This window comes from Barbatula barbatula (assembly GCF_947034865.1).
Source record: "Barbatula barbatula genome assembly, chromosome: 15".
NCBI classification, from domain to species: Eukaryota; Metazoa; Chordata; class Actinopteri; order Cypriniformes; family Nemacheilidae; genus Barbatula; species Barbatula barbatula.
The window spans coordinates 4,856,806-4,870,608 of record NC_136778.1 but is presented as its reverse complement, the minus strand read 5'-3'; the positions used below and the strand labels follow the sequence as shown (position 1 = coordinate 4,870,608).

The window sequence follows — 13,803 nt, the reverse complement described above, 5'->3', positions numbered from 1 at the left end:
CTGCCGTAACTATGTACACTTTCACAAACAGTGCACCTTAAATTGGACAGAGACGATGGGTGTTGGTTTGACAGTAACTATTGCTACCTTGCTAGGAGGTGCAGGCAAACGTTCTGGAAATGTCGGTACTGTATACACACTTTTGTCTGCTGGTTTCAGATCAATGGAGCCATGAGAAAAGATGGGAAGGTGAAATTCGACTTCGAAATAAATGTAAAGGACGTTTTAGCTGTTTATTTCTTTGTTTTGCTAAAATTGAGTTAATATTTTAAATGAAATAAAAATGTAAATGTTAGAAGTTTAGGTAAATTTAAAAGTATTTAATAATAATAATTATATATAAATAAAGTAATATTTTAAATTGAAATCTTAGAAGTTAAGGTACATTTTAATTTATTAAACAATAATTATTATCATTAATAATACTATTAATATTACTTTTATTATTAAACCATAACACCTTGAAACACTGTTGCCTTAAATAGCAACATGCTAAAATAATTTCTTATTGCATGCTTATCCATCAGTAAACAGTGTCAAAAGTGCCCTTTCAGTGCATTTTGTAGAAGACTATGAATAATTTTTCTGGTCAAACAGTTCTTTTGCTGTTGTTGTCGTCTTTCGGTCTATTTTTCTAGTTGTCTATTTTGCTTGAATAATAGGTGGGCCAAAGATACAGACGTTTATTCAGGTCAGCACTTCAGTTATTCTGCTAAAGTTTCAAATGTTGCACACAGAGGTTTAGAGACAATATATATCCACCCACACTGTGTCACACAAGCTCTCTGACTATTAGACCCTTACGTCATATCTCAAAGTTTTACAAGATCTGCGTGCAAGAGAGAGAAGCAATACATCCAAACAGAAATCATAGACCGCATGCATTTTCTATATTCCGACATTGCAGTACTTCATTTTATTTCCGCATCATACAGCAAAATATGAATCATGTTAAGTTGTTTTCTTTTATCATAACATCACGATTTAAGAGCATAGGGGTGAATAGTTTCACTTTGGTTTGATTTGCACATTTGATCACGTTTCTTTAGATTCCTTTTAGATATGATTTTAATTAATCAATTTATAGGTTTTATTACACGACATCTTCATTAAAACGATAGCATAAGCGACTTCAGGACTAATCCATCTATCAAGCATTGCTTTGTTTGATCTTACCTGATCTCATTAAAAAGCACTGACTCATCGTCGGTTTCAAACATGGCTGTTCTGTCGCACTCGGAGTTTTGCTTTAATTTAATTAAATATACAGCAGTGGGGGGAGAAAATGCAATCTGCATGGTCTGTAGTCACAGTTTGAGAAGATTAATGGCTTCTAGACGTAAAATAATCTAATAATAATCTCACATTCTTGGGAAAGAATGTTCATATGCTTGTATCTTAAATAAAATAATGTAATCGACGGCTTCAACGATTCCAACCAAGGGACTCTGTTGCTGGCAGTAAGCCTGGTCCTAATGTTTTTATGGTTCTCAAAAGCAGCTCAGCTTGTGAAGTGATCTAACAGCAGGTTGGGTTTTGGAGAGATAACAACAGTGCACTGATGTTGACAGTCCAATGGACCTTGCTGGAGTGAAAAACAAGATGCACATTATTTCATTTTTGCATAGAGCCGTTTGATGAAACACACTATCGATAAACTGAGGTATGCCGAATTGTATTAGCTGTATGAGAAACTGTTCAATACAGATGTATTGATTCTATGCACCCGTTGGCTGAAATAGGCAATCCCACAAATATTTTTGGATAGGCCTTTACTAGTGTATTTATTCAGGAGTCCTCAGAAGACTTGCACAAAAACTAGATTTCTTTTAGGCAGTCGGTAAAAGATTCAGTAGATCTCATTAAATGTGGAGCCAGCTGTCTCTGGTGATAGTCTCTTCCTCCTGAGCAATCCGGCAGAATTAGTTCCTAATGAGTATGTAGATTGCTGTATGTAGAGGTGTCCATTAAAAGTCTTTGAAGTTTCCTGCAGAGAGTTCACCAACAGAATTAATCAGATGAACTTCACGCAACCTTCTGCGAGGCTGCGAATCGAAAAAAGCATGGCGACGTGCTCCTAAAGTGAATTGTTTCGGCAAAGAGATGAAAATGGTCTGATTCAGTTCCTATGACTAATTCCGTCAGACTGATATGAATTAATGTCTTCACTCTTCGAGCTATTTAATAAATGTAGTTACTTGAAGCGAATGTAAATTGCTATGTATGCTAAAAATATCCCAGAGAAACATTTTAGGTTGAGAGTTTTTTTAATTCGAACATTATGTATCAAATTGGTCTCGGATCAAATTAAAATCGCTTAAAACTAAATTGTTCGAATATATGAAGTATGTATGTTAAATATTCTGGATTTAGGTCAATTTAATCATTTTCAATATTGACTTTTGATTACAGAATTGGCAAATCTGAGCTCAGTTTGTCACATTGTTGAGATGTCTTTTAAAACTCTAATGGAGACAATCGTGAAATTCCTGGCTCTTTTTCTCAAGAGAAATGTGTAAGACTTGAGCAAAATTTCCCATTTGCTCTCTATTTGAGTAATGGGTCACCCAAAAATGAGAATTGTGGCATCATTTACCCTCTTGCCATTCCAAGTCTACTTTTTAAGAGTATTTTGAAGAATGTTGGTAACAATGGCAGTACCCATTCACTTCTATTGGATGGACACAACACCAATGGGTACCACCGTTGTTCGGTTACCATCATTCTTCAAAATATCTTCTTTTGTGTTCTGTAGAAGACTGCAGAAGTCATAAAGGTTTGGAATGACAGGAGGGTGAGTAAATTACATCTTTTGGGTGAACTATCCCTTTAATCTCATTATGTTTATGAGAAATAATACTTTAATGAGACATCATGTGTGATTTTTCTTTCTTTCGGGATGAATCTGTCTACAGGATAGAGACTAAACAATGTTTCTAAAAAACGTGTGTAACCATTTACACCAAGCCCAACACATGCCCGTTTCTAGTGTTGTTAGTGTTGTGAGGATTTGGAGTTAGCGGGCACATTAAATGCCAATCTGTGGTATTTTATTGAGTAGCATCAATCTGACACTGGCCAATCTGGCCAGTTTATGTCTCTTTAACCTAACTACAGTCAAACTGCTCCCAACAAAGTCAGTGTGTGCGGGAAGTCACCCAACCAAATAATAAAGTGTTATTGAGGGTGAAATGGGATTTTTAATTAGCTGGAGTCAGAAGAGCTGTGTAAAACTTTACCAGAGGTAACACACTTTTACAATGACACGTCCTCTGTCAAGAGCTCATGATATGACCGCTCAGCCCAAACGTATGTCCTTCAGCCATTAAAGACGCAAGAATGAAGACGCTCCTCTGCATACGTAAACCAAAACGCTACTAATTTGACATTTTGCTCACGCTTTCATTCAAAGTGACATACTGTTCCCAGTCTCTTTAGAGAATGGTGAGGTTATGTCTGCAATTCAAGGACACAATGGTGGAAGTTTACAAATGAAACCCTTGAGGGATTTGAAGCTAAAACTTCATTAACCACGAGATCTGTAATCCTCTAATTCTACAAATAAACAAAAATGTAAACATCAATGTAACTGCCATTGGTATTGACTACTGATATCGACAAGCTTTTAAAGGAATTCAATGAACTTAAAACCCTTCCAACTGCTTGTATTCTACGTTCAATTGATATGGTAAGGCAGTAAAGAAGCTTACCTAAACTTAAAGATATTTTTATTTAAGAACAGTTTGCAAGAAGGTGTTATACGTTAACACTAGGCTGTCAGGATTGTGGGCAGAGAACGTGGTGGAAGAACCCAAGTGCAGGCAGACACGGGGATGAAGGGGTTAACAGGTTTTAATAAATAATAAACAAAGCAAACACCCGCGATGGGGGGAAAACACTGACAAACTAAAATCCAAAACTGAAATCAAAGACTTCCCACATGGGGGGCAAACATAACCAAACACAAGACTCACTAGATAATTTAACATTAAGCAGACCAGAACATGACATGACCAAAACTCTACATACAGTGCCGGGAACAGAACAGCATACAAGTCAAGTATAACGAACCAGCACAAGACAATGGACAAGAGGGTATTATATAGGGAGACTAACAAAGGAGATAACGATGGGCAGGAGTGGGTAATGCGACACAGGAGGAAAGCTATACTAGGAACGAGAGGGGCGGGGCCAAATGACGAGACAGGAGAGAACGCATATTATGTCCTGATTGACAATAATATGTTTCTCTCCACATAAAACACGTGGGTCTGTCATGATTCTGCCCCTAGACCAGAAAATCAAGACAAGAGCAGGCAGAATCATGACATAGGCATCATGAACAAGCACCGAAGAAAGTTTTCATATTTCTTAACACCCCAAAATGAAATAATTCATCATTATTTTGCATAGTTTTTCAAAGTGCATATCATTTGAACAACATGAGGATGAATATCATGCAATTTTACTTGTGGGTGAACTATCCATGTAATACTAAGATTGGTTAATTCATGATGAAACTTTAATATATGTCAATTTAAAATCAAATATAGTGGTACAAAGGAATTGCTCTGAAAACTAACAACTAACTAGTTGTAACTTTTTAGATTTTAAACTATACTAGACACATTTCAGATATATATATGATGGAAGATACAATGTACAATATAAATGAGTTCTGTAAACTCCACACGCTTGTCTTGTTGACCCACGCGGATAATCTGAGGGCTCATAGATTTTCTACTCTTTAGTTGTGAAATGAAGCTGAACGGATCCGGTCTTCCCATAATAATCAAGGAAATAACATTGCAGATCAAAGTCACGGTGAGGTCACACGAGACAGATTGAAGCGATGACCCATATCGCTTCATCTTAATTAACTGCAATTAAATACAGCAACATAACCAAGTGCTTGAGTTGAGCCACACAACATGTAAACTACCAATAAAAATATTTGTGTGCTTTCAGATGAAGGAGGTTTTTTTATTATGTATACACCCTAATGTCCCTCCGAACCTGTATGACTTTTTCTCATCTACAGAACACAAAAGAAGATATTTTGAATCGACACTAGACACCAATTGACTTCCATTTTAAAGGACACAAAACCCCAAGACATTTCTTAAAATATCACCTTTTGTGTTCCACAGAAGAAGAGTCATGAAGGTGAATAAATGATGACAATTTTTACATTTGGGTGAACTATTCCTTTAACACTTTGGAATAATCTGTAGGTAACACAAGACTACTGGCCTGTTATTACCTCTGGCGTGTCTCTTCCGATCCAATCAATGCAAAATTGTCAATTCGCCCACACTAAATGCATCTCAAAAAACCTGTTTCTCATTCTTAAACCTCCAGAAAAAGTTGAGCATGGCCATCAATTTACCATCAACAGCCTGCATAAAGAAATCTCAGTGGATATGAATAATAGCTCTTGTCTAGCTTACATTGATCAGTTTAATTATTCATGCGGCTGTAACTCACGACATGAAAAAGATGCGGTGTCAATAGAGCCTCATTGATCTGCTGAGCATCCAAATTGTTGACTGCAGCAGAAATTTTATAGCAAGAGACTGGTGCGTTATTACAGCGTGCTATTTTGGGAACAAGACAGAGATTTCACCTTTTGTGGTTTTGATACGTTCAGTACAGTCCTCACAGAAGCCGAATGATTGACTTTGATTGCCTCTTTATGCCTCTAAAAAAAGCCTCAAACGCAGGCGTTCTTTGTAGATCACAATGGGCTTCGTCCTCACAAGTTCTTTAGCTTGACTTGATCAATTCTGTGCATTTATTCTGAACCATTATTCGACACAGCCCAGAAACTTTTAAAGCGGGTTTTGCATTAACCCCATGAAAGTAAATTATAATGACCTGTGTATATGTCTGCGCTACTGCAGACTCATATTTGCAAGCCTATCATGGCAAAAAGCAGTTTCTGGAGGCAATAATAGTTATGACTGTTGACACATTCACGGTTTCAATATTGAACCGACCAGAAAGAAATTCTCTCTCTCTCTCTTATTATACAGACACAGAGTAAATGAAATAAAGAGAGACCCATCTGTGCTCTGTAGATTTATTATTGTAGGCTAAGCATCTATCTGTAACATATGTTGGAGAAAATGATAGATGATGGTCTCTTTTTATAGCAACAATAAGCACTTTATACAACCCGTTAAACTGCGGGGTGCCTCTGTTCTGTACATTTTTTGGTTTAGGGAAGAGCAAGCATTTCTGTAACATTTAATTATTCCATTTTGTTTTATTAATTCATGCAATGTTTTCATTATGGAATTGAATTCATGTCAAATTTGATATTAACCACATCAATTAAATGCTGTCATGATTCTGCCTAATCTTGTCTTGGTTTTCTGGTCTAGGGGCAGAATCATGACAGACCCACGTGTTTTATGTGGAGAGAAACATGTTATGGTCAATCAGGACATAATATGTGTTCTCTCCAGTCTCGTCATTGGCCCCGCCCCTCTCGTTCCTAGTATTGCTTTCCTCCTGTGTCTCATTACCCACACCTGCCCATTGTTATCTCCTTTGTTAGTTTTCCTATAAGATGCCCTCATGTCTATTGTCTTGTGCTTGTTCGTTTTACTTGTATCCTGTACATGTCCCTGCGCTGTATGTGGTGTTCCTGGTTCCTGTATCTTGTTTGTATAGTTCTAGTTTCTTGTTCTTGTTTTTCTAGCAGTTTGTTTTTGCCCCCCATGTGGGAAGTATTTGTTTTCAATTTTGTATTTTAGTTTTGCGTAGTGTTTTCTCCCCATTGCGGGTGTTTGTTTTGTGTTTTATATTAAAGTCTGTTTAACCCCTTCATCACCAACGCTGCCTGCAATTGGGTTCTTCCACCACGTTCCTGACAGAACGAACAAGCCATTACTGAACCCAGCAGGCAGCAATGACCTCACGGTCCCGGAAGCCTCGTCTTCTCTGCGGCGTCCAACAAGGGAATACTGACTTGGAAAGTTATTTGGGCAGGTTCCTGGATGTCGCAGAGGAGATGGTCCGGGGTGAGGAGGAGCTGGCGGTGCTATTTAACGCCGGTCTGAGGGACCCTCTTTCGCCAGCGGAGATGAGATCGCTGAAGCCGTTGGAGTTTGAGGATGTGTGGAGGTGCGCCGTCGCACGCTCGGAGCTCAGGATCTCAGGCCAACTTGACTATTCATCTCCGCTGGCCGTAGTTCCAGAGGGTCGTGCCCTGCAGATCGGGGTTATGGGCAGCACCACACCACCTGCTCCACCACCTACAGCCTCCTCACCCGCAGTCAGCTTTGGTGGCAAGCGTGGGAGACGGGAATCCTGGGGGTCCTCGTCCGAGGCCTCCAATCCCGAGCCGCCCGTGCCCTTCTCATCATTCCTTCAGCCGACCACCAGGCGGGTGGCTCGGCTGAGGAAGAAGAGGCAACGGAGGGCGGTCTCAAGTCCGGTGGTCCCGTCAAGTCCGGTGGTCCCGTCAAGTCCGGTGGTCCCGTCAAGTCCGGTGGTCCCGTCAAGTCCGGTGGTCCCGTCAAGTCCGGTGGTCCCGTCCAGTCCGGTGGTCCCGTCCAGTCCGGTGGTCCCGTCCAGTCCGGTGGTCCCGTCCAGTCCGGTGGTCCCGTCCAGTCCGGTGGTCCCGTCCAGTCCGGTGGTCCCGTCCAGTCCGGTGGTCCCGTCCAGTCCGGTGGTCCCGTCCAGTCCGGTGGTCCCGTCCAGTCCGGTGGTCCCGAGTCCGGTGGTCCCGAGTCCGGTGGTCCCGAGTCCGGTGGTCCCGAGTCCGGTGGTCCCGAGTCCGGTGGTCCCGAGTCCGGTGGTCCCGAGTCCGGTGGTCCCGAGTCCGGTGGTCCCGAGTCCGGTGGTCCCGAGTCCGGTGGTCCCGAGTCCGGTGGTCCCGAGTCCGGTGGTCCCGAGTCCGGTGGTCCCGAGTCCGGTGGTCCCGAGTCCGGTGGTCCCGAGTCCGGTGGTCCCGAGTCCGGTGGTCCCGAGTCCGGTGGTCCCGCCTGCACCCACTCCAGTGTCAAGTCCTGTTCCTCAGCCGGCCTTCCAGCCGGCCTCAAGTCCTGTTCCTCAGCCGGCCTTCCAGCCGGCCTCAAGTCCTGTTCCTCAGCCGGCCTTCCAGCCGGCCTCAAGTCCTGTTCCTCAGCCGGCCTTCCAGCCGGCCTCAAGTCCTGTTCCTCAGCCGGCCTTCCAGCCGGCCTCAAGTCCTGTTCCTCAGCCGGCCTTCCAGCCGGCCTCAAGTCCTGTTCCTCAGCCGGCCTTCCAGCCGGCCTCAAGTCCTGTTCCTCAGCCGGCCTTCCAGCCGGCCTCAAGTCCTGTTCCTCAGCCGGGGACTCCTAGAGCCCCTGGGACTTCGCGCTCTCGAGTGCCGCCCCCCGGGGTGTCCCCTAAGTCCCCTGGGACTCCGCGCTTCCGAGCGCCAGGGACAAAGACAGTTCCCCCTTGTCCCAACACCTTTGGACTTCCCCCCATGGACTCATGTGTTCCCCCCATGAACTTTGTTGTTCCCCCTCCCCCCCTCCCTTGTTTGTTATTTTTAGTATGTCACCCCAACCCTTTTATCATGTATTCTTGTCTGCCCCTAATTGTGTTTACCATGTTTTGTTGGTTGTTGTCTGTTTCCCAGTCGGTCTTGTCTTGTTAGTGTTCTCCCTTGGTGAACGCCAGGGGGCGTTCATTAAGGGGGGGGTTCTGTCATGATTCTTCCTAATCTTGTCTTGGTTTTCTGGTCTAGGGGCAGAATCATGACAGACCCACGTGTTTTATGTGGAGAGAAACATGTTATGGTCAATCAGGACATAATATGTGTTCTCTCCAGTCTCGTCATTGGCCCCGCCCCTCTCGTTCCTAGTATTGCTTTCCTCCTGTGTCTCATTACCCACACCTGCCCATTGTTATCTCCTTTGTTAGTTTTCCTATAAGATGCCCTCATGTCTATTGTCTTGTGCTTGTTCGTTTTACTTGTATCCTGTACATGTCCCTGCGCTGTATGTGGTGTTCCTGGTTCCTGTATCTTGTTTGTATAGTTCTAGTTTCTTGTTCTTGTTTTTCTAGCAGTTTGTTTTTGCCCCCCATGTGGGAAGTATTTGTTTTCAATTTTGTATTTTAGTTTTGCGTAGTGTTTTCTCCCCATTGCGGGTGTTTGTTTTGTGTTTTATATTAAAGTCTGTTTAACCCCTTCATCACCAACGCTGCCTGCAATTGGGTTCTTCCACCACGTTCCTGACAAAATGCGTAATCTTAAAGACCTAGTTCACCCCAAAATGAAAGTTTTGTCGTGATATACGAACCCTCTCGTCATGTCAAACCTCTCTGACTGTCTTTCATCCGAAGACCACAAAATAAGGAAACAGAATTTGACTCCCATTGACTTGCATTGGTTTTGTGTCCATACAACAGATGTGAATGGGGACCGCTGGTTTTTGTTTACCAGGATTCTTCAAAATATCTTCTTTTGCTGTGTAGTGTAACATCGTTATATGATAAATGTAACACTAAATGAAACATCTCTAATGCAAATAATGATATTTTGTGTCAAACACTAGATATTGCAATGTTAACTAGATTGTAACTAGATGTTACAAATGTTAACTAGATTGTTACTGCATGTTACAATTCGTCGCTTTTACCGACTTCCCCTGGCCCAATGATCATTTAAAGCATCACCTTCTCTAACCTCAATTACAACATCATCCTTCATGGCTGTAGCACCAAATTCCCACTGCAGTCACAGCAATGACACAGCCCTGAACTGTGGGAAGGGTATCTGACCAAGAGAATTACTCCACATGAGCGCACCTGACTGGCAGGATGTCGCCTTTAATCTCTCTGCTGGAACAACTGAGTTCCTTAACAAAGGATAATTTGCATTATGTTAAACTAGCGTTGAACTATACAACCCAAAGAAAAACATCACAAATGAGATCTTGTTTTTGGCTCTAGACATCAGTGAGATCAACAATGCAATAGGATTTTTAGTTATGATTTAGTTTTAATTATGATAAAAGTCAGAATGACCTACAGTATAAAGCATATTAAACACTTTTAAGTTAAATTTTTTCCAATGTGGTCAGCCGTTATGCTAATTAATTTGAACACATTGTCTGTGTTGTCCTATTTAACAAGTTATGTGTTATCCTACGAAATAACACAGAGATGTGTTCAGTTACGGGCCACACAACACAAAATGTGTTGTTCTTAACTACACAACTGTTGTTTCAGACTTGCACTTGTCATTCAGGGTAACGGCAACATAGTTATAAGCATCTATTGTACACCTTCCACAGTGGTGCCGAAAAATAACTCTTTCCCAAGTGAAAACACAGAAATTTTGTTTGCGATACAGAAGTAACAAACTAACCGTGAAAAGCGCAAGATCGCAGACTGGACTGGAAAGTCGCTAGTTGAGCAAGATGGCGCCTTGGATCTTAACGTTAACTCTATGGGGAAATTAGGATTTTGGGCTGACAAACATGGGGTTTTAAAGATAAAAAAGAAGGAAGGAATATATCAGCGATATGGCAGATCCTCTTTAACCTTAATAAGACAAAACAACTCGATAGTGTATATGACCGGAAATTAGTTTGCCGAACTTGGTGTCGCAAAAGCTCAGCCATCTTGTACAACTAAGCTATTTGCATGTCGCAAAAGCTCTGCGGTGCCATCTTGTACAACTAGCACAATGGAAAGTTGCTTTGGGCGAGTTTTGTTTGTAAACAGTGATGATGGGCGGAGCCGGTGGCAGTTAGCGAAGTATCAAGGGTCAGCGGCACTAAAATCAGCCACAACATAGGATTATGGATTGTCCAAACGCATTTGCCTTCTCTACTTTAATAGTTTATCAGCAGAAAACCGGTTGCCTTACATCAATAAGCTAACCCATAGCAACAAGGTAAGGTTTCCTGACCCGTGCTATCAGGTCAATAGTTGAAGAGTGTACAATTCGCAACTTTATTAGTGGTCATCTTATCTATAAGTATAATTACTTATACAATCTCAAATGTTTTAAACATAAATGAATTCTCAAGAAATATGAAAGAACAGCATTTTTCTTTAGGGAGATATTGATATAATGGTATCAATTTATACTGAAATTACAGATCAGATATTACGGACATAATACAGATTACATTTAATTCAATTAATAAATTAAATTATAAATATATAAAATAATAAATAGGCTATACCGAATGTGTTTTAAAATAAAGTCTTGTTATTCAAAGGCCAACTGGTTTATTGCAGAAACTGTACTATTTATGTTTTCTTCAGCGGGGTTGAATGCATTCCTGTACTGTTTTATTATTCACCAGCATTTCATCTTACTCAGCTGAGACTGTGTCTAGTTTTGTGTGTGACAAATAAATGTGTCATTCCAGGCTCGGTTCAATGTCTTGCATTTCACATGTTCTTGAGGGCAGAGACATTAGAAACAAATGACCAAACATCATGCTATAAATGATCATGAAGGATAACTGTAAGGGTTCGAATGTGTTTCAGCATGAGTCACCTCATTTCCATATATAGGATGTGAATTTACAGTGATGCTTTCTGCAGAAATACTCAAATAAATTGTTACTGCAGATATTAGACTCACAACAGTGCAAAATCCAAAAAAGGAAGGAAATCTCATTTTCGTACAAAGAAAATGTATTTGATCATAACGTAGCAATCAAAAAACAGATAAAGACAATGTATTGAAATCAGTGTTATTTCATTGGTTATTTGTTGAAACGCTGGTCTTTAGCCGGCGCTTGGAGAAAATCACAGCCATGTGCCGTGGAAGCAGCAGGCTTTCGTAAGAAACCGTTCTGGACATTGTGAGAACACTGAATTGCCTTAATGGGGATCATAATGGTTGACTATTACAGAGCCGTAACATTTGATTCAGTCACATGTTTAATCCTGCTGTGCAACGGAAACCCGTTGCTGTGAACCAGTAATCCGCCGGTGGTTCTGACCCAGTCCATTGCTCCATTAGTTTCCTCACTGTTAGTCATCAAGCTGGGTGAGTTTTACATTTCACTATGTTCTCTTTTCCTCTCCCATAACTCCCAACCATCAGATACACCCACATATGTGAACATATTTTTCTATTTCACAATCTATAAATACTTTTTTGATCTGATAAGCAAACAAATTATGTTCTTTCCATGCTCGGAAGACATGACTGGAGTACTTAAAAGTGTCTAGCTTTCCAGTTAATCACATTTCCCTCCAGCTATATTGAGATTTTACTGTACCTTATGTTTTCTGAAACAGGATTGTCCAAACCAGAAGCAAAAACGCGCAACATCTGATAAATAAATCAGACGTAATTGAAACAGGATTACTTTGGCATTTACGCTATTAAACACTCCGCTGTATGGCTTAATATGTATGTATAATTGGATCCTCGTGGAGCCACTCAACTGACAACCCACACCTCAGCTGGAGAGAGAGAGACAGAGAGAGAGATGCTCTTTTCTATCAACATCATGTTATCACACGTTTCATATGACATCTAAATTTCAAATTCATGAATTAAGACTCCGTTTAGAAAATGAGATGAAGGGAATTCCACACATGGAGGGAATTCAGTTTATGAATTATTTCCATTTATATATATATATATATATATATATATATATGAATGTGTGGGGGGGGGTACTATCTGTGCATGCCGAACACACAAACTTTATCCAGGACTGAATTGGCATTCACAGGTACCATGTCTGTCTACAACTCTTGGGCTCCACCAAAGTGACAACACGTAACCCTGAACACACACACACACACACACACACACACACATGTGTTCCAAGATGTTCCGCCCGGAGAACTTGTCAGGATATATGACATGTCATAAATCAAGTCTCTGCGAGATGCCCAAGAGATTTAGTCCTTAAATATGATAAGACAGATGGAGCACTGCATTCCCCAGGTATGCACCTCTCCTGCTGCTGCTGCTGCTTCATTCATTGTTCCTGCAAAATTTACCTAAACACCTCCTGCGTTTCAGATGGGAAAAGCTGATTGCATTCCAACCGCTTCCCACTTGGTCGAGTAAAAAATAAAACGTCTAAATGTGGTGTTCATGTGAGCCCTATTGTAGCAATAAATCAAGCGGTAAATATTATTGAGCAAGAATCGATAGGCATATAGTCCATCACATGTAATTCGCTACCAGATCAGTTGTTCATGGTAAATTGAAATATTGGTGCAAGCCGTAACCTCATATAAACCCTGTAAAACTTATATAGTCTTATATTTGGAGTCTTATATTCCAACATGTCCAGTCTGTCCAGTCTTGTCCATCTAATAATAATAAAGGGTGACCAAAACCACTTCTGTCTCTGAAGAATGACTTTCAGTCTGTTCCTCGCTTCTGGCCTGTCACACAAGAACATGGAGCCACTTTATGATTCTTTTATACCATTTTATGAGTTTGACAGGTTCTGGTCCCCAACTGCATTAATTGTCTAGAATAAGAACGACATGAAAAGCACAAAAGTGTGGAACAACGTGTGGGTGAGTTAATGTCACTCTCACAAAACATTTAATAAAAGCACCAATAGAAATTTCTAATAGAAAACTTTGAGTTAAAGTTATTGATACAGCTTTAACAGAACATTATGTATTTTGTCCTACTATGGGTGTCAATGGTGACCCAAAATGGCTTAGTAACAATCCTTCTTTAAAATATCTTCATTTGTGCTCAGCACAACAAAGAAATGTATACAGGTTTGTAACAACAAAAGGCTAAACAAATGACGCCATTTTCATTTTGGGGTGAACTATTCCTCAAGCATATATCACCAGTGCAATAAGCACACA

The 13,803-nt window shown here is 40.9% G+C and overlaps 1 protein-coding gene across 2 annotated transcripts; it reads left to right on the top strand.

Moving 5' to 3' along the window:
* The first annotated feature begins 6,598 nt into the window (after positions 1 to 6,598).
* Positions 6,599 to 9,178, top strand: LOC306904287 (uncharacterized protein). Of its 2 annotated transcripts, none has more exons than XM_079474096.1 (2): positions 6,599 to 7,524; positions 7,621 to 9,178. In XM_079474096.1, exons 1-2 carry the CDS (start codon positions 6,917 to 6,919, stop codon positions 8,633 to 8,635), a joined length of 1,623 nt encoding a protein of 540 aa, XP_079330222.1. In that variant the 5' UTR covers positions 6,599 to 6,916; the 3' UTR covers positions 8,636 to 9,178. The 2 variants fall into 2 exon arrangements, with proteins under 2 accessions (XP_079330222.1, XP_079330223.1); XM_079474097.1 differs by having other exon boundaries at positions 6,599 to 7,819; positions 8,102 to 9,178.
* The last annotated feature ends 4,625 nt before the right edge of the window (positions 9,179 to 13,803 follow it).

Coding starts and splice junctions, on each gene's coding strand:
- LOC306904287 (XM_079474096.1), top strand. CDS start 6,917: ATGACCTCACGGTCCCGGAAGCCTCGTCTTCTCTGCGGCGTCCAACAA. Junction 7,525..7,620: donor CCGTCAAGTCCGGTGGTCCC/GTCAAGTCCGGT, acceptor GGTCCCGTCCAG/TCCGGTGGTCCCGTCCAGTC.